Genomic DNA, 20,272 nt, shown 5'->3' on the forward strand with positions numbered 1-20,272 from the left:
CCGGTTACTCCAGCGTCATAACCGGCTTGACGTGCGGTACGGTTAGCGTGTTGGATGCTCTTGAGTTGGTTGACCTCCGACCAGATATCCTTGGCGGATCCCTACAAAACCTTTTGATAAGGAAAGAAACTTCTAGAAGAATAACTTACACGACAGAATTGCACCTCCTGATTCATGGTTCTCTTGACATGATGAACATAGTTGTGCACCATTGGAAGAGTGATGCATACCGAGAGAACGGCAACAACAGAGAATGCGACAGCCGAGTAGGCGACGAAGCGGTAGGCTTTGATGCGTTGTTCGAACTCCATGTCTACAGAGAGAACTGACGGTGAAATGGGGGGCAAGTCGTCTTTTATAGAATACGTTTCCAAGGTTGTACCTGTGAAGTGGGCGGTTTGGGGGGAGGGGGCATTGAAATTACACAACACAATACGCAATTACGCGGAAAGAGGAAGTGAGAGGGGAAACGAAACTGGAATATACGCAGAATGGCAATGATAAGTTTGGATATGAAACATTTATTCTTATTTCTTACAAGAAACCCAAGAATTACTGATAAATCTTTTTGGTAGTAGGTTTCTCCTTATTGACCTCATTGTCGTTGAACGTGACATGAGTCGGAAACTCGCCGTTTCGTCCGAAGATTTCTCCTGGAACATCTGGTCTGTCTTGAGAGATTACTGCGACTTCTCCATGGTCCATGAAGAATTGGGGCTCGTCGTTGACGAGTTGGAGACTTATGACTCCAGATGAGAATCCGATGGTGAGGATGAAGAGAATGGAGAGGGTATTCATGGTGGATGACGCTTTTGAAGTTTTGAACAAGCTTTATATTTTACTTGATTTTCACATGGTTAGCATAGCATCAAAATTCATATTTGCATATTTTGCAAAAATGCTAACCATGTGAAAAACTTGTCGTTTAAAAGAAGCACCTCGGTAAACAGAAACCAAAGAAAGCATTCGACAATGCGTCTCCTCATCTTTTCCCTTCTATTTATCATTGGTATGGCAACCTGTGTCATCTCCTCCGAACAAGAAGGAGAATCTGGACACGGATTGGGTCCAGTCAACGACTACCTCTCCAAGAGAGCCTTCATGGACGAGCCCGGAGAGATTCGTCCGCTTGGTGTCACTGGAAACCCAAAGTTTGTGAAGCAGACAGAAGGATAATTGAGATATTTTTATTCTGAGTAAATGAATTGTTCAATGAATAAATAACTGTTGGCATATAACGCGTTCTCTGTAAGACTCGAGCAGCGTGTGCCCCAGGGCCAGATTTTAATATAAACAAGTATTATGTGTCTTGGGTAATCCATATGCATAATATTGGGTCGCTGCTCCTGGTTACTGTAGTACGGTAGGTGCTCAAAGGTGCAAAAATGAAATTTTTTCAACGTTGTCGTAGGAAGCTGAAATTTTTACCACATAATGTAGGCTCATAAAATAAACTTTTCACAAAGTTTCAAAAAATATGAAAAAAATTTCCCACGTTATAGCGAAAAAACACTTAATTTTCAATATTTTTTGGGTTTAGAGTAAAAAAAAGTGCCATTTTTGAAATAACACCTGTGAGGATTTTTTTTCGAAACAAAGTACGTTTAGTTATCATTGTTTTAAAAAATAACTCAACTCATATCATCTTGTCCGGACGGTCGAAAAGTGGCAAAGTTTGAAATCGTGTTTTTCAAAATTGCAATATTTCACATTTTTTTAACAGAAATGAATAGCCCGCGTTTTACTGATAATTTTTTGTATTGGTACTCGCTACTTAATTTTACTGTTTTCTACTGGAAAATGTCATTTTATGAAAAAAACTGAAAAAATTTTTGCTCAAAATTTTTTTTAATTCTTCGGAAAAAAGTGAAACATGGCTTCGGATAATAATCAAATGTTCTAATTCTTAAATATTTTTGATTTTTCTTTCTCGATTAGAGCAATAAGATTCTCAAAATCATTGTTTTCTTCACTGTTGTTGTCATAAATGTCTTCTGACAAGGGAATGACCCTGAGTGATACGTTATATTTCCAACGAGGTTTTCACCAAAGATAGGCCTTACCAAGACAAGAACAACACTATATGTTTCAGGTGCAACAAACTCGTTTCCAGCGAATGACAAACATTTTTCTTTTTTTTTCAAAATTTTTTGGTCGGGTCACATTGAGACATTGTAACTTTGTTCTTTTTGGAAGATTCCATAAAATTCAAAATGTTGTAAAAAGCTTAAAACGTGGACTACAAAATAACTAATTGGACAAAATTACCAAACCTGAAATCTGGAAAGATACAAATGAAAACCTAAAATTTGACAGCACTCATGAAATCATAAGGTGGCTATTTTCGAAAAAAAGGTCTCTGGCAATCGTAGAGTTACCAAAACATGATTCTTATTTTCATAAACTGTGTTTTGGCATGTTTTAACAACATTTGACCATTATTTGTCATTTTGCGTTTTCAGTAGAAAACTCGAACGTATAGGGGTACGTTGAAATGGCTTTATAACTTGAAAAACTGGAAAAAGTCTCCAAAATGAAACACGAACCATATATTTCACGATGTATGAATCAGAAATATTTGAGAATTAGAACATTTGATTATTATCCGAAGTTATCCGAAGCCATGTTTCACTTTTTTCCGAAGAATTAAAAAAAATTTTGAGCAAAAATTTTTTCAGTTTTTTTTATAAAATGACATTTTCCAGTAGAAAACAGTAAAATTAAGTAGCAAGTACCAATACAAAAAATTATCAGTAAAACGCGGGCTATTCATTTCTGTTAAAAAAATGTGAAATATTGCAATTTTGAAAAACACGATTTCAAACTTTGCCAGTTTTCGACCGTCCGGACAAGATGATATGAGTTGAGTAATTTTTTAAAACAATGATAACTAAACGTACTTTGTTTCGAAAAAAAATCCTCACAGGTGTTATTTCAAAAATGACACTTTTTTTTACTCTAAACCCAAAAAATATTGAAAATTAAGTGTTTTTTCGCTATAACGTGGGAAATTTTTTTCATATTTTTTGAAACTTTGTGAAAAGTTTATTTTATGAGCCTACATTATGTGGTAAAAATTTCAGCTTCCTACGACAACGTTGAAAAAATTTCATTTTTGCACCTTTGAGCACCTACCGTACTACAGTAACCAGGAGCAGCGACCCAATATTATGCATATGGATTACCCAAGACACATAATACTTGTTTATATTAAAATCATAACTCTGACTTCTCTACAGACTCTAGGCCCCTATGTACTGTGACCGTGCTCGAGTCTTACAGAGAACGCGTTATATTCTGCAAGTTCGTGCTCTGATGAAAGTAGAACTCGGTTATGAAGCCATAAAACACACAACAAATAATTAAAGAACAAGCATATAAACTTTGAGACCATTCCTAGTTATTTCTGTGAATATAGTTGCGACTGCACCGTCATTTCTCTTGATATCAAATCCTTCTTTTACATGGAATGAAAGATCTCCTCTGTAAATAGTTAAGTTTATTCACTTCTTCTTCTTTTCAAATAAGTTCAAACTTTTGTACCTTTCTATGGTTCGAACAGTTCCTGGTTCTATTACTTCATGAGGTAGATCATCACGAATTGTGTCCAGTCAATAGATATGAGTTGGTCAAAAGTCAAAAAATTAGTTAGTTATTTCCAGACATGGAATATTTTGACGTAAGTTTAGTCTGAAATCATCTTTTACTTGGACACCAATGGTCAAATCTTTGCTAATTTCCATATTGTGCAAGTAGTAAGTTAAAGGCTCCTCTGCTAATTTGCCACCCCATAAATTGCAATTATCCGAAGACTTGACATGAAGTTTGAACCAGTCAATTATCGATTTATTTTGAGCTGGAAAATCATCCAACGAGTAATCAATGTGAGTTACAGGCCAACCAAAAACTTCCATTACATATTCCGCATATTCTTTGAATTCGTCGATTAAATCTTTTTCGGGACGTTCATCTTCCAAATCGATGTTATACACAAAGTCTTTGTCTGTTCTTTTGACTTCAATCATTGGCTTATTATCAATAACAAGTTCTAGACAATATTTGAAAATCGGATGCTGTTTCGAACAAACAATCGCAATTTTTTTGAATTTCAGTGAGATTTTGTAGATGCTGATGCTGGAATTGCAGTTTTTTAAATGTTTCAGTTAAATAAATAAAACTTACAAATCCTGCGGATCCATTATGCTCAAAACTTCTTTAATAACCAGATATGATAGTCGGAGTATGGGAAGAACTTTAGGTACTTCCATTATTAGAAAGTTTGAAGGAAAAGGGCCTGACTATAAGTAGAAGAAACGAGTGGCGGAAAATCAATAAGTTGGATGGATAGATGGCCACAGAACCTTCGAGAAGGTACAAAGAGAGAGGTGGGGGTCGATGACTGGAAGATGTTGTTTGCTGTCTTAATTTTAACAACTGCCAGATACGGTTCTTGCTTCCCCCCCCCCCCCCTCTATGAAAACCCATAACGTGACAGTATGATGGTTAAGGCAAACAGCGGGTGAGAACAGCACATCTGTTACTTATTTAGAAGGCTATCCCTGGAGCAATCCACTTTGTCAGGTCTCATGACAAATAGTAAGAGGCAAATAGTCTGCTACACTGCAAAATCACACAGTGGACCTCCTACAAGATTCTCATTCGTTTCTATCTCCCTGAACAAAATCAATAATGGAAAATACTTCTAAATTTCCCTTACTTCATCTACCAATGCTTGCTATAAAAGAAGTTTTGAGCGAAGTGACTCCACTGGATCTGTAAGTGTATTTTAAATTTTATTCTGGTGGATATCTTATTGATTGCAGCATCAACTTCTCAATGGTCTCCCTGAAAACCAGACTCATCGCACGCCACTTTTCTAAACAACCACCGATTTCAAAATATGATTTACTATTGAATATCTATGAACCACTTGGAGTTCAAATATTCCACGGAGAAGTTTTGTATGAATACGAAATAGTTTCTTACAAAACGGAAAATCTCGGAAGACTTCGAGAAGAAAACGAAATAATTAAATATTCAAAATATTCAGAAGACACAGTTACGGAATTCAAGAAGTACGTTGAGTATGCAATGGAAGTTTTCAATTGGCCACTGGGTCTATTATACTTTAACTTTGACGATTTGAATGATCAAAATTATTCGATTATTAATTGGCTGAAACTTCGTGTTCGCTCTATTAATCATTGTTCAGTGTCATTATTTAGTGACCGAGTCTCAGATGAATATGTTTTATACTTCCTAGAAAATTTAGAAGTTTCTGGGCATTTCGATTTGGTTAACACCATGAGTGATAACTTTCAATTAACAGTTCCAAACACTGTTCAATGTTTGGGAATTACTAACTCAAAATTTGTCACGTTCGATCAACTATCTTCTTTCAACTGTGTATCAATCCATCTTCGCCAAACCAGTATATCTAACAAGGAGCTTAACCAGTTCTTTAAAAATTGGATGACGTCGAAGTCTAATCAGAATCTTCAAGACTTATTTATTGGCATCAAGGATCTAGAATCACTTGAAACTATTTTTGATCTACCCCACGAAGTTGTGGATCCAGGAACTGTCCGCACATTGCACAGGTGAGTTTTATGCTAGGAAAAGTAGAAATTAAATAGGTTTTTCAGATTTAACCATCCAATTCCTGTCTCTGGAGGAATCGATATAAAAAGGGATGACGGTGTCGTGGCCACTTGCTACACACAGGTTTGTATCGGGTCTTTATATCTTGCTATGCTTGTTCATTTGAACTTCTAAGAATTTTCTTGTTCCTATGCAATCATCGTTTTGTGTTGAACCTTCTCATAATAATTTTACTGTCTAAAATTTTTTTCAGAAGTCTTGTTTTCAATTTTGAAATTGAAAAGAGAGTTTTGAAAATTTCATCCTTTCCTTACCTTCCTTAAAATCATACCTTGTAAACCTGAATCCTCTGTTTTTTTTCTTTTTTGTTCTAATAATTAAATTTAAATAAATTTAAAAAAAAAACAAAATTATCGAAATGAGACAAGATTGGAATAAATCTAGAGTATTTTCGAAAGAAAAATACAAAGTTTGAGAAGGCGTCATGACACATCTGGCTGTCCCATGATTATAATATTTATATTGTCGAAATAAACTTTCTTGACATTCGGTGTTTGCGGACCTAAATTCCCGAGCTTAAAATAAGCCACGCCCTCTTTCCATTGTCTCGTCTATATACTTAGAAAAGATCGGCGAGTTCGACTAATATCATGGCCGAGACAATGGAAAGAGGGCGTGGCTTATTTTAAGCTCGGGAATTTAGATCCGCAAACACCGAATGTCAAGAAAGTTTGTTTTGACAATAGAGTATATAGATCAAAAGTATATCTCCATTTTTGTAGTTGACCACTTTTTTGTACAAGCACTCCTTAAGGAGATATATGTACAGTACCGTGCAGTAAGCTAAACAATTTGGATTTTTAGTTGAAAATGGCAAATTTTGAGAGGGTCACTGATTATCCCACACAAAGTAAATTATGTATAAACCATACAGAACAGAAGTAGTGCTTTATTTTTGTAGTTGACAACTTTTTTGTGCGGACACTCCCTAGAGAGTTATGGTCACTTTAAAACGATCGCACTATTTTGCACTGAAATGAGACGATTTGAGGGAGAAATCACTTTGTTCATATGTAACTCTCTAGGGAGTGCCCGTACAAAAAAGTTGTCAACTACAAAAATAAAGCACGTTTTTTGTTCTGTATGGTTCATACATTGTTTACTTTGTGGAGGACAAGCAGTGATACCGTAACACCCTTAGACATTTTCAACTGAAAATGGCCATTTTGTAAAGCTTACTGCACGGTACTGTAGATTGCTGATCATATCCTTCATGATTGTCCCACAATGTTTATTATTAGAAATATTATCAAAAGACCATGGAAGAACAAATATAAACAATTAGTGAGCAAGCATAACAAGATGCAAGAACTCCATATAGGGCTCTATGAAAAAAGTAGCAATTCTGCCATCGTCTCTTTTAATATCGATTCCTCCAGTGACAGTAAATGGATGTATCCATCTGAAAAATCTCTTGAATTTCTATTGTTCCCAGCATGAAACTTACCTGCGCAATGTTCGAACAGTTCCTGGATCCACAACTTCATGGGGTAGATCAAAAATCGTTTCGAGTGATTCCATGTTCTCAATGTGAATTGAAAAAGTTTGAAGATTGATATTAGACTTCGATGTCATCCAGTTTTTGAAGAATTGGTTGAGCTCTTGATTCGATATTTTAGTGTTGTAAAGTGTGATTAATTCACAATCAAAGCTAGACAGTTGATCGAGTGTGACGAAATCTGATTGATGGATTTCCAATATTTCAATGCTCCGAGGCAAAACCAGTTGGAAGTTATCACTAATTTTGGTTGCTAGTACTAAATTTGAATCAACTTCGATATTATTTAAGAAGTATGACACATATTCATCTGATACAATGTTACTTTTCAAATAAAAATAGCTGAAAGGCTCGACATGAAATTTGAGCCAATCAATAATTGAGATGTTTTGAGCTATGAATGCCCCCAAATTAAAATAAAGGCTACTGACTGGCCAGCAAAAATTATCGATTGCATACTCCACGTATTTCTTGAAATCAGAAAGTGGGTCTTCTGAATACTTGAATAATTTTCTCTCTTCACAAAGTCCATCTTTAGTTTTGTCAGATATTAACTTAAAGTAATAAATGTTTTCTGTTCCAATGATTCCCACTGCGAGCTCTTCTTCAATATCTAACCACAACCTATATTGCAATTTCAGGTGCTGTTTGAAAAAGTACTTTGCAATTTTTTTGGACTTTAAAGAGGCCAGGGAGAAGTTGAAACTAAAATTTATCTTTTTGTTTTCAAAGGCGCTGAAAAAACAAAAAACTTACAGATCTAATGGGCTCAGTGTGCTCAAAACTTCCTTTATAGCAAGCAATGGTAGATGAAGTAGGGGGAATTCAGTTGGATCTTTCATTATTGAATATATCAACCAAAAAGAGAAAAAAATCGATAGAAAGAATAGAATGCCACAGAATCGTTTAGAAGAGACAAGTGAGATTAGGTCATGGGATAGTCTGCCTATTGTTTGTATTTGACTGCTCTTCTCACCTATTGCTGACCAACTGAATAACGAAAGGCAATTAGGAAAGAAAAGACAAATAGAACCTGCTGTTGGACAATTTGCCTCTCTGGGAAAATGTCCCAGGTCGAGATAGAGTTACAGGCCAAAATATATACAGTACCGTGCAGTAAGCTATAAAATTTGTTCTTTTTCAGTTGAAAATGACCAGGGGTGTTACGGTATGTCTGATTGTCCCACAAAGTAAATTAGGTATAAACCATACAGATTAAAAGTAGAGCTCCATTTTTGTAGTTGACAACTTTTTTGTACGGATGCTCCATAGAAAGTTATAGGCATTGCAAGACGACAGCTCAAAAATCGCTCTATTTTGCACTGAAATTGGTCGAATTTGTCGATATGCAACTCTCTAGGGAGGGTTTGTACAAAAAAGTGATCAACTACAAAAATGTAGTTCTATTATTGGTCTGTTCAATCCATTAAAAATTTATTTTGTGGGAATGTTTGTTTTACCATAACAACACTCTCAAAGTTGGGCATTTTCAACTGAAAAAAGGGGTATTGTATGACTGCACGGTACTGTATATCCCTAGAACGGAAATTTTGCGCCGATTTCAAGTCTGAATTTTGTTGTTTTTGCTAAATATCTAGTGAAAAAAGTTATTTGCGTTTCTATGGCTTCTCAATGCAAAAATCTCACTGTTTCGAACTTTTTTGTGCTTAAAATGTCTTCTAAATCATGTAGATAATATTTTTCCAGTTAAAACTTTTGCAAAATTTCAGAAAGTTTTCTTCTAATAATGAACTTCAGAGTTTAAATTCCAAGTTCAGCGCTTTTTTTCAAATTTCTCATCGTCACAAAATCAAGTTGCAAAATCCACCATCGCATAATCATGGGAACCTCATGAATATTCAATACCTCTTTCTCTCTCTCTCAAGAAAATGACTGTATAAAAATATGGAAAGCTGAGAAAAAGCTCACTCCGAGATGCTGTTTCTTCTCTTTTGTATTACTGTAGCTGGTTCTGCAATTCGACGAGATGTGGATATAATGGAAGCCAATAAAGGAGTTGAAGGCCTTGTTGAGGGAGACATCCGGATGACTGACGAACAACTCCAGAATCTCAATGGAAACCGAGTTAAACGGCAGATAATAAGATATGGAACATGGACAGGTGGAGTGGTTAACTACTACTTTGAAGACGCGTTTAGTCAAGCAAAACGAGATTTGATGAAATATGCCCTGGAGCATATCTCTAATCGAACATGCGTCAAATTCGTGGAAAGTAGTACAGAAAGAAACCGAATCAAATTTGTGAGTAAAGGAGGTGGATGTTCCTCTTTCGTTGGAATGGTTGGTGGGGAACAAGAGTTGTTTCTGGATGACGAGTGTCAAATGGTGAGTTCCCGCGGAAATTCCATATCAGATAATTATTCAGATGGGTATCTTCGTGCACGAGGTGATGCACTCCTTAGGTGTACATCACACCATGTCTCGATCCGATCGGGATGAGTATGTCACCGTGAATTTCACAATGATCCCGGAAAGATACCTTCACAATATGCAAATTGAATATGGCACCTTCAACGCAGTTCCCTATGAATATGGAAGTGCGATGCATTATAGAGGAAGTTCACTGGGAGTAGGATCACTTACAGCAAAGCAGTTGAGATATCAGAAGACCATGGGAAATATGCGTATCTCGTTTTATGATATGGTGAATATCAACACTTTGTACTCATGTAGTTGTGCAATGAATTTGGATTGTAAGAATGGAGGATACACGAATCCGTCGAATTGTGATAAATGCGTTTGTCCTGCTGGGTATGCAGGGCGGCTGTGTGATGAAGCGGTAGGTGATTAAATCTGGGTATTCAAAACGCGCTCTACGGAACACCTGTGAGAAGTAAGCAACTACGCTCTATCGCAGAGCGGGATTACATCATCAGTGCCAGATAGTTAATCAGGCCATTATTTTCGCAGGGGCGTAACTCGGTTAAAACGCAATCGTATAGGTTGAAATTTATACCAAAATGTAGGTCTTGGCGAGATCAATGTAACTGGCGTGCTAGCGGTTAGAAGGCTATCCATAAATGCGCCGTGGGCCGAGCTAGAATGGTTTTTTCACAATTTTCCTTTTTTTGGCATTTGTTCCCATCACGCGACACACTATCAGATAGCCATCCGGTCTGACCGCCACGGGGCGAGATTTAGAGTCAAAAACTCGAAAAAAGTCCGAAAATGGCACTTTAGTCCGGTCTGCGGTGCCATAATATGTCACAGAATAAAATCTCGCCGAGATCTACATTTTAGTATATTTTTCAGATCATAATATTGAGTTTGAAGCTAGTTTTGACCCGGCTTGTGTCGGTCCGTTTTGGCCCTGTTTGCAAGTATGCGGGCCATAAGTAAAACTCTCTATTTTGAACTTTTTGTTGTTGAAATCTCAATGAAGCTCTCCACCGCAAAGAAATTGTCATTCCAATAATAGTTTATGCTATGTATCTTCCACATAAAGAAATTGACTGCGTAGCGACTCAACCCTCTACTCTTCCAGCCACCCGGCGCCCTCCTCTACACGGCCACTCCAAACTGGACTGAAGACTTCATCGAGTTCGGTTATAACGATGGCTCTTACACCAACACCTACCTTATGGCTTATGCTTGGATCAGCGCCCCAGCTGACAAACAAATTGAAGTAAAAATCCAGCAACTTGTCAATGTTTCCTGTTTCGACAGTTGTGATGATAATGGAGTGGAGGTGAAAGTCGATGAGGATCCGAGAATTGTGAATCCGATGTGGGTTATAAGTTATAGAATCTTTGTACTTAAACAATATGGGCTTGTTTCAGATACTGCTGCAATACCGACACAAGTATGATGCAGACCGTGGTGCTGAGTAAGCTGAACCCAACTCCGATTGTTATGCATCAAAGGAGGGGGAAGAGTGGAGTGACAATCAGCTATAAATATGTAGATACGCCGCCAGTCACAACGACGACCATTACCAGTACCACGACGAAGCCACCTACTCAGCCAACCACCACAACTAAAACAAGGACTACTCCTCCACCAGCACCTACAACTCGATCACCTACAACAGAAGAGCCAGAAACTTCATGCCAATGCACTGAGGAGTGTCACTTCACATCTACCGAAACAGAGACATGCCAGTGCACCACCTCTACTGAGGAGACATTTGAGAATGAGGAATGTGAGAAGGAAGCTGGAACCATACATATTGGAACTGAATGTCAGGCTAACAATACTGCTAAATGCATTGGCTGATTTTAATAAATAGTTGAATATAATTTTGTAGTTTTTTCTATGGTTGTGTAGATAACAAATAGATCTTCTTTTTTGTAGTTGGAAGTTTTTAAACAGCTCTCATAGTTTTTGATATGCATGGTTTTGAAATTGAGATAAGAGAAGTCCCAGACAACATTTTTTATCGAATGAGGTTTATGAGTTTACTGTCTTCATTTTTGTTTGAAGTTATAGATACTAGATGGCTCTGTTCAAAAAAACCGCAACAAAAAGTTTGAGTGAGTGACCGGGACCCAAATTTTATATTTTCGTGTAGATCTAATCGAGAGCTAGATTTTTGCAGTTGGCAACTTTTTGATAACTGTTCACGCTTTCGAGATATGCGCTTTCAAAGACAAGCCACTGAAAGCGATAGAGAGCATCAAGAGAGACGCAGAGAAGTCAGACACTCTACCTTCTCTGCGTCTCTCTCCCCCTACCGCTAACTTCCACGGCTCATATCTCAAAAACCACAAGGACTATCAAAAAGTTGTCAACTTCAAAAATAAAGATCTATCCTTGCTTTATCTAATTAATATAAATATGCTCATGGGACCTGGTGACACTCTTTCAAACTTTTTTGACTGAAAATTTCATAATTCCTAATTTTTGCAAAGTTAATCACCGCCAAGAGTCAAAACATCAAGCACAAAATCTGTGACTTGCCCCCTCTCCCTCCTTCTGACTCAATAGTCATGCTGGTAAATTGATTGGATTAGGATGATTAGATCAATGCGACAAAACCGACAATTTCAACACTCTTCCAGTACACAAAAAATGAACTGCTACGAGTCAGCACCCGAGCCATATGCATCTCTCATGAGATACCCTCATATTCTATCTATAATCCTGTATTCCTTAGCTTTCAGAGCTCTTTGCAAAAAGCAAAATGAGAATTTCCATTCGTTTAGTCGACTCCTTTTATGGCACACAATTGGAAGTTTTGTGTCGCAAATGTATTTTTCATTTCTTGCATTACCAGTGTCCTACCTCCCTTATCCAGTATACAGAAGCGCTGGGGTCTTCATGTATTTAGACGTGCCAGGTGTCTTAGTAATGAATCTGGAACTTATACTTATAACACGTAAGGATTTTTAGATTTTATTAATTTAACCTAGTTGATGAAATTTCAGATTCCGCGTTATCCACCATTGAGCTATTACGGTTCCGTCTCGAGGCAGCAAGACCGGACCGCAGTAAATTTGACCCAATTAAAGTTCTGGTCTACTTATTCCGGTTGAATTTAATAGTCATTTTCTTATATCTGACCAGCAGCACACCACATGCAATTGAGAAGCAGAAGGAGTACAAGTTTCAGTTTTCTCAGGTATGTATGTTTTGGTACGGTACCACTCCGAGTACGGTAATGGCAAAACTTGTAGTCAAAGACCCAGTTCCCAATTTTTGTGAGATAAACTAATCTCCCGTACAAAAAAAACATGTCAACTACAAAAATGTACGGTTGAGAAGCGAGAAAAACCAATGAACTCATACTTTTGGGTTTTCAGTCATAGTTTTTATCGTGTTTGTCATGCATTGAGGAGTCTAGAACTCTTTTTTCTCTTGTTTTGGACAAAATTTATTTCAAAATCGTAACGCATGGAGACAGAATCAAGGATACTATAATATGCGGTAGCTCGCTGTCTCTAAACGAGAGTACGGTAGCTGGGTAAAACTGCATTCCGCTCAACCCTGTACGGTAGAGCGTACTTAAAAAAACACCTTCCAATTTTCAGGCCTACCCTTCTCTCCCCGTCTCCAACCTCATCCAATGCCCAAATGTATTCATTTTCCCACCAATCACAGATAACCAATACATGACGTCACTTGTATCTATGTGCTCTGTCACCACTACCACTCTATTCCTGGTCGTTATCTCAGTTATAACTATACCATTCCGAATTCGGGCTCTTAAGAAAACAGCGTCGAAAAAAACTATAGAAGTGCAGAAAATGTTTTTTGTTAGCGTCTTTCTTCAAGCAATAATCAATTCCTTGTTTTTTATATTCCCAGTTTCCGAGTTTTTGAAGTTTGCCATTGGGAACGAACTAACGGATGGTGGTGAGTGGAAAACGCGCTCTATCGCACCTGAATTCAAATTTTAGGTCATTTCCAATTAGTTCTCATATTGATGCCATACCATGGAACTGCCGCCACAATTATCATGATATGTTTCACAAGACCCATTCGTGATAGTATAACAGGAACCTTCACGACTGGGAAAGTTGCATCAGCGAAGAGTATTTCTAGAACAATGGCTTAACATCTTTATTCTTTATATTATATTATTCTATATTATGGATCATGTCTATAATGAATAATGTACTCATCCATACCAACCGAATTATACGCCATGACAATTGTTGGTGAATGAAATGACCGATCGAATTGTCCAGTACCACAACAAAAGCGTCGACTTGTCAACCTGTCATCATCATTGATCTTGATTTCCAGACCTCCACGACTACATCCAGGGACACATTTTTCTTTGGAGACAAGCTCGATGCGAGTTACGATAGATTTGTTAGCGGGGGCCTCAATCCACAGATAACTGTAGATGAAATCCACTTGCCGTTCATCTCCATTTCTAAACCCTGCATCCAGTTTTATGGTTACTGTCTGGGGTTCCAGTGTTGCTATTACAGTCTGCCCTGGCTCAGCGCGCCGGCTACAATCATCTCCACCGTAACCATATGGGCAATTACATTGAGAGCAGTTAGCGGGGTTGGGGTATCCATTGTTCTGGCATTTTAGGTCGGTGTCGCAGGAGCATTCATAGTACTTGTTGATCATCAGGTAGTCGTAGAAGGCCAGCATCTCGGTACCCATTGTGTCCGTCATACGGATGTTTTTCTCGATTGGGTAGTAGTTGCCACTGGAATTCGTTGGATTAGGTTTCAGTTTTTAGGTGCGTAACTCGCTTCAAACCGAGTTTTTTGAGCTGAAAAGTATACCAAATTTTAGATCTCGGCGAGATTTTTGTCTGTGACATATTATGGCAACACAGACCGGGCTAAAGTGTCATTTTCCGACTTTTTTCGAGTTTTTGACTCTAAATCCCGCCCCGTGGCGGTCAGACCGAATGGCTATTTGTTAGTGTGCTGCGGGATGGGAACAAGTGCCAAAAAGAAGAGAAATGGTGAAAAACCCATTGTAGACATTCTAGTCATAGACATAGATCTCACCGAGATCTGCATTTTGTTATACTTTTCAGCTCATAAAACTCAGTTTGAAGCGAGTTACGCTCCTTCGAGTATGATGGCTTGATTCAATATCTGGAGCTGATCTTGTAATCTCACTCTACTGGAGTTAGCTGTATGTCTACGAAGATGGCGATAGAGCGCATTTTATAGTTAAAGTTTCGTGGAGCGCGTTTCCCTAGATATTCAAAATTCAACCGGCCGGATCAAAACTAGTCATTAAACCTACATTTTGCAGTTTTTGTTCTGTTCTGAGTGGTTCTGACACGGGCGGTTTCTGACATTCAATCCGAACTCACCTCTCATCGGGGTAATGCATCACACTTCCATAGTCATAGGGCACATACAGAGTTTGACCTTCATATATCTTATACTGATCCCTCATATCCGGCGTCATATCCTCTAAATTCATCTTGAAATCCAGGTATTGATCCCTATCGGATCGCTGATGAGTATGAATGAATCCCAGACTGTGGATGAGCTCATGCGCGGCTGCTCCAGAGGAATAGCATGCGGACACAAAGCTAAATTTTTGATGTGGTCGGACATGACCGATTTCCGCGTAACAGAAGTTTTGAGTGGGGTCACTCTCCATTCGAATCATGACATCGGAAGGTTCAGTGGAGAATTTGATGCAAGTGTGAGTGGAGATTAGTTCCATGGCACGTAGGACGGCTTCCGACATTGAGAGATCTGGAATAAGTCTCATTGTCTGAAAACCCTGCTAATCTCACCAAACAGGTTGTCATCAAAATAGTAGTGCACCGTATTATTAGGCCATTTGAATTGCTCATGGTCCGGTCCACGTTGAAATACTTGTCGCTTCTCTATAATTCTGGCAATATTTCCTTGAAGGCATAGAAGAAGTAGGAGAGGAATCATTTTGGTACTCACTGGGGGGCTTTCTCTTTTTATATACATACATACTTTTTTATGACAACAGTAATACTCTTTTGAGGGACGGGAGGTATAATAAAAAGTGAATAATGAAAAGCACAAAGTACAATGAGAGGGCGTATTCAAGAAAACCGATTTTATTGAAATAAGACATGATCAGTTTCAAATTGGAAAAAAGAAGGAAACGCAAAAAATGAAACAGCTGATAGCTTGCATCGGACTTACTGATGCAGTTTAAATTACAATTGAGCAAGAAATTCTGCATAATAGAGCACAATGCCATCACTCAAAAAGTCAAAAACTATTGTCCTGCCAGCGCTTTTCAAATTCTTATACAACAAAATAATGGACTTTTCTTGTATAACTATTGTTGAAACACACATGACTCATGTTTAATTTTACTATATAAACCTCAGAGTGTTTACAGTCTTCAATGAGTTCTGTCATGAATTTTATTCTACTCACCCTTGCCGTTGGTACTGTAATTGGAAGTTATGCGTGAGTTTGGATCCTATGATATTTTGCAAACTAATAACTGTTTTCGGTCCGCGAAATAAACGACAAGCACTACCAGAGTACAGAAAATGGACAAACAACACTATGAATTATTTTTATTTTGAAGATTTGCGTATGGATTTAAAGTCTTCAAAACTCAAAAAACTATAAAGTCTGATTTCAGCATTCGAGATGAGAGCAATGTTCAGAGATGCATTTAACTACCTAAGCAGCCACTCTTGTCTGAAATTCAACTACGACGAGAATGCCCAATCTTCCGTTAAAATCAACTTGGGCAATAATTGTTGGTCATATTATGGAATGCGGGATGAGCAGCAGGATCTGTTATTTGCTTACAACTGTGCAGCTGTAAGCGTTTTCTATGAACATTTATTAATTTGAGTCCAAAAAATTTCAGTTCGGAGTGGCTCTTCATGAAGTTATGCACGCACTTGGGTTTGCTCACAGTCAGGCTAGAACTGATCGTGATGAATACATTGTAGTTGATTCAAATAATCATAATGACAGAATAGAAAACACTGCTAATCTGGTACCATTTGATTATGGAAGTGTTATGTTATATGCAAGAGAGTTAGTTGTTTTTCAAATAGAATATGTTCTAATTGTGAGTTTCAGTGACACCAAATGGCCCATTGACCCAGAATACAACTACACAATGGGAAGTTTGCGAGTTGCTTTCTACGATATGATCTTGCTGAATGAGTTCTATGAATGCAACTGTGACAACCATCCAGTCAAACTAGACTGCCAAAATGGAGGATATCAGAATCCAGCTAACTGCAATGAGTGCCTGTGCACCGATGGGTTTGGAGGGCAACTTTGTGACAAGCTAGTTGGAACTGTACTTGAAGCATCCACAGAGTGGCAAAGTAATGGACTAAGAATTTGGAACAAAAAAGGAATCGAAAACAATACAATGCCAGTTCACCACTTTTTCCATGTTACGGTGAGAATGGTTTGAGAGAAGTTTTCAGATATCAAGAGTTCATATTCCAGGCACCAGAAGGATCAGTAATTGAAGTGAGAATCACAAAACTCTATGGGTTCTACTGTCACGACTTTTGCGATTACAATGGAGTGGAGTTGAAATATAAAACTGATCGCCGTATTGTTAGTCCGTTGGTCTGCTGCGACAATGATAACTTGTGGAATACTACGAGATCCTCGACTAATAATCCGTTTGTGATTGTGAAGTATGGAGACAATCGTACCCCGATTTTTGGGTTCGAGTATCGATATGTGCCAGGGAACTCAACTGTTTCAGAGGTAACTAATGAAATAGCTTCTGACTAATATTGCATTCAAAATGAATATTTCAAATCCGCATATTCCTCTTTGTCTTCATCAAACCTGTCAGGTCCGTGTCAGTATACCTAGCAAGTGTGCGTTCTCTGTACCACTCCTCCGAAAAAGGTGTTTTATTGGTTTTCTCGAGTAAGTATATCACCGAGTCCAACAACCGTTTTATCACTTTTTTATTACTCCACGGAGGTGTGTTATAAAAGCGAAATAGTACAGTACTCACTCACATTCTGAGCAACACAATGAAGTTGACAGTAATCCTACTGTTGGTAGCTGCCACTGGTCTCTTCGCCGGGTCGCCACATCACAAGTAAGAGGGATTCTACATAATTTAAGATTTTTTGAAAGTTTTCAGAAACCGAAACCGCGGAAAACGACAAGCTCTATCGGATGTTAACAAATGGACTAATAACACTATGAACTACTACTACCACAACTTGCGTAAGCCCCTAGTCAGAAAATCTAGATCTGGAAATTTTCAGCCCTTGAAATGCAAGCCATGTTCCGCGACACCTTCCAGTACCTCAGCAGTCATTCCTGCCTGAAATTCAAGTATGATGAAACAGCAGAATCTGCAGTCCGGATTCAGGAGGGACGGTTGTGTAACTCCCAGCTTGGCATGGTTTATGGATTTCAGCAGGACTTGAATTTCGCGTACAACTGTGCGGCGGTGAGTTTTGGGTGGTCCAATGGGTGCCCTTATCTATAAGCTACTAAAATTTCAGTTCGGTGTAGCCCTCCATGAAACAATGCATGCACTTGGTATAGCTCACGGACAGGCTAGAAGCGATCGGGACCAATATATCGTAGTGGATTCCAATGATCATAATGATGGTATAGAAGAGAATACTATCAATTCAGTGCCATTCGACTATGGAAGCGTTATGTTGTACTGGAGGGATCGATTCCGTTGGCCAAAGGATCCAGAGTACAACTACACCATGGGAAGTCTGCGAGTCGCGTTTTATGATATGATCCTTCTGAATGACTACTATAAATGCAACTGTGATAGCCACCCGACTAAACTGGACTGTAAGAACGGAGGCTATCAGAATCCGGCGAACTGTGATGCTTGTCTGTGTACTGATGGATTTGGAGGACAGTTGTGTGACCAGCTCGATGGAATAGTACTAACTGCGGAAACTGAATGGAAAAATGTTATAGCGAGGACTATTAACAAGAAGGGAATCGATCCGAACACTATGCCACAAAACACTATTTTCCATGTGACGGTTGGTTTGCCTGGACCAGGCAGCCTGGGAGAGTATAAAATAACTCAAATTATATTTAGGCGCCTGAAGGATCCACAATCGAGGTGAGAATCACCGAACTCTACGGATTCCATTGTCATGATTTCTGTGATTATAATGGAGTGGAGTTGAAATACAAAACTGATCGTCGGATTGTTAGTCCGTTGGTCTGCTGTGATGATGATAATCTGTGGAACAAGACACGATCCTCGACTAATAATCCGTTTGTGATTGTGAAATATGGAAACGACCGTACCCCGATTTTGGAGTTCGAGTATCGATATGTTCCAGGAAAATGAAATAAGATGAATGAAATGAATGAATATTGTTTTTAAAAAGTTTTCTCTTTCAAGTTTGAAAATCTACATTTTTGCATTGTCACCAACACATTGGGAGTCAATATTCAGCGAAATGGCCTAGCTGAAGTTGTGAAGTTGAAAATCTGTGAAAATCGTCCCAAAAACTGTAGTGCCAGGCTGAAATCACGAGAAATTCATTTTGAGCATTGGAGGGAGCAAATTTCGCATTGATGTAACTGGATATGGGCTAAAAAAAACTAGAAAATGTTATGTCTGAAGTTGAAATTCACTCTATATTTACCGGAAAACTCATAAAAATAGTCTTTGTATCGTCGCCAACACATTGAGAGTCGATACTCTGCGAAATTTGGAAAAGTGGGAAGAAGCTGACTTTTCTAACTTATGTAACCCTGGTTATCCTTAAACTCCACGGATACAGCATAGGTAAACGCGCTCCACTGAGAAGTGAGATCTTTTTTTCAACGCAATTGTTTTAACCGCGCTTCACACAAATCAGTGTTTGTCTATAGAGCGCATTTGCATCGGCGATCTTTCACTCTGTAATCTTAGCAGTTGACGTTGATTGACTGGTGGCCGAATCTTCAAATGTACTGGCAGATACAGCTACCTATGCAAATGCGCTCTACTAAAAAACAAAACAAAAATTTCAATGGAGCGCGCTTTCAACAGCAAGGAACAACAAATCAAAAACACTACAATATAAAAACACAACCCCGTTTAATCCCTTTAATCCTTCCCTATTAAAATCTGAATCATATATAGTATTTGGGTTCAATATTTTCGCCTGTTTTAGTGTCATCTCTTTACATGCGGCATCAGCGTCCATTTCTATTTGTTCCCCCATCCGTTCTAATGAGTTGTTTTGGTGAGTTTTATTTGAATATCAGATTATCAACTTTCTCCTTTTCAATCAACCCACTCTTCCCTTCTTCTTCTTTCTATAAAACATTCTCCATTCCCGTCTTCTAATCGACAGGCAACCAACCAACCGTTGGTCTGATAAGCGAGAGGGGGGCGCTTAGCTCCGACTTACACATGTACTTTATCACCAAAAAATTGGAAATTCGTGGCTCCTTTTCTTATCAATCAGTCTTGATGTACGCGCGCGCGTGGTTTCAATTTTCATTTCCACTGTTTTAGCACCTTTTGCTTTATTGCATTCTTTGAAGAGAGGAGGAGGTTGAAGAATTTGGTTTTATGTTTTGATATGGAAAGTTGTGAACTAGACCCTTTTTGATCTATGTTTTCACATTTTCTTTCTCATAAATTATCAGTGAATTTTGTACCTTGAGGTGTGCCGTAAATTATACAGGTAAATTATACAGAAGTCAAATTTTTATATCAGATTCCAATAATTCAAATTTTTTTTTTGGA

General features: G+C 38.2%; 10 protein-coding genes across 10 annotated transcripts; 6 read left to right on the plus strand and 4 right to left on the minus strand.

Annotated features, from left to right (window-relative positions):
• Nucleotides 1-552: 552 nt before the first annotated feature.
• Nucleotides 553-798, minus strand: GCK72_016731 (uncharacterized protein; the record flags this gene model as incomplete). The annotated part of the gene is made up of 1 exon (XM_003101639.2): nt 553-798. The coding sequence occupies one exon, from the start codon at nt 796-798 to the stop codon at nt 553-555; it is 246 nt and encodes an 81-aa protein (XP_003101687.2).
• A 174-nt stretch (nt 799-972) lies between these two features.
• On the plus strand, nt 973-1,176 carry GCK72_016732 (uncharacterized protein; the record flags this gene model as incomplete). Its single annotated transcript, XM_003101611.2, has 1 exon — nt 973-1,176. The coding sequence occupies one exon, from the start codon at nt 973-975 to the stop codon at nt 1,174-1,176; it is 204 nt and encodes a 67-aa protein (XP_003101659.2).
• A 2,468-nt stretch (nt 1,177-3,644) lies between these two features.
• GCK72_016733 (uncharacterized protein) lies at nt 3,645-4,268 on the minus strand (the record flags this gene model as incomplete). Its single annotated transcript, XM_053731654.1, has 2 exons — nt 3,645-4,134; nt 4,183-4,268. 2 exons carry the CDS (start codon nt 4,266-4,268, stop codon nt 3,645-3,647), a joined length of 576 nt encoding a protein of 191 aa, XP_053580567.1.
• Nucleotides 4,269-4,728: 460 nt separating this feature from the next.
• On the plus strand, nt 4,729-5,775 carry GCK72_016734 (uncharacterized protein; the record flags this gene model as incomplete). The annotated part of the gene is made up of 3 exons (XM_003101609.2): nt 4,729-4,775; nt 4,824-5,600; nt 5,646-5,775. 3 exons carry the CDS (start codon nt 4,729-4,731, stop codon nt 5,773-5,775), a joined length of 954 nt encoding a protein of 317 aa, XP_003101657.2.
• A 1,167-nt stretch (nt 5,776-6,942) lies between these two features.
• On the minus strand, nt 6,943-8,001 carry GCK72_016735 (uncharacterized protein; the record flags this gene model as incomplete). The annotated part of the gene is made up of 3 exons (XM_053731655.1): nt 6,943-7,063; nt 7,109-7,864; nt 7,916-8,001. 3 exons carry the CDS (start codon nt 7,999-8,001, stop codon nt 6,943-6,945), a joined length of 963 nt encoding a protein of 320 aa, XP_053580568.1.
• A 1,093-nt stretch (nt 8,002-9,094) lies between these two features.
• Nucleotides 9,095-11,395, plus strand: GCK72_016736 (uncharacterized protein; the record flags this gene model as incomplete). Its single annotated transcript, XM_053731656.1, has 4 exons — nt 9,095-9,460; nt 9,546-9,959; nt 10,665-10,906; nt 10,960-11,395. 4 exons carry the CDS (start codon nt 9,095-9,097, stop codon nt 11,393-11,395), a joined length of 1,458 nt encoding a protein of 485 aa, XP_053580569.1.
• Nucleotides 11,396-12,190: 795 nt separating this feature from the next.
• Nucleotides 12,191-13,676, plus strand: GCK72_016737 (uncharacterized protein; the record flags this gene model as incomplete). Its single annotated transcript, XM_053731657.1, has 4 exons — nt 12,191-12,497; nt 12,547-12,740; nt 13,150-13,474; nt 13,519-13,676. 4 exons carry the CDS (start codon nt 12,191-12,193, stop codon nt 13,674-13,676), a joined length of 984 nt encoding a protein of 327 aa, XP_053580570.1.
• Nucleotides 13,677-13,708: 32 nt separating this feature from the next.
• GCK72_016738 (uncharacterized protein) lies at nt 13,709-15,322 on the minus strand (the record flags this gene model as incomplete). Its single annotated transcript, XM_003101680.2, has 2 exons — nt 13,709-14,288; nt 14,913-15,322. 2 exons carry the CDS (start codon nt 15,320-15,322, stop codon nt 13,709-13,711), a joined length of 990 nt encoding a protein of 329 aa, XP_003101728.2.
• Nucleotides 15,323-16,197: 875 nt separating this feature from the next.
• GCK72_016739 (uncharacterized protein) lies at nt 16,198-17,319 on the plus strand (the record flags this gene model as incomplete). The annotated part of the gene is made up of 4 exons (XM_053731658.1): nt 16,198-16,374; nt 16,424-16,596; nt 16,642-16,972; nt 17,023-17,319. 4 exons carry the CDS (start codon nt 16,198-16,200, stop codon nt 17,317-17,319), a joined length of 978 nt encoding a protein of 325 aa, XP_053580571.1.
• Nucleotides 17,320-17,570: 251 nt separating this feature from the next.
• On the plus strand, nt 17,571-18,877 carry GCK72_016740 (uncharacterized protein; the record flags this gene model as incomplete). The annotated part of the gene is made up of 5 exons (XM_053731659.1): nt 17,571-17,638; nt 17,684-17,769; nt 17,826-17,998; nt 18,054-18,560; nt 18,620-18,877. 5 exons carry the CDS (start codon nt 17,571-17,573, stop codon nt 18,875-18,877), a joined length of 1,092 nt encoding a protein of 363 aa, XP_053580572.1.
• Nucleotides 18,878-20,272: the final 1,395 nt, after the last annotated feature.

This window comes from Caenorhabditis remanei, chromosome V, assembly GCF_010183535.1.
Source record: "Caenorhabditis remanei strain PX506 chromosome V, whole genome shotgun sequence".
Classification (NCBI taxonomy): Eukaryota; Metazoa; Nematoda; class Chromadorea; order Rhabditida; family Rhabditidae; genus Caenorhabditis; species Caenorhabditis remanei.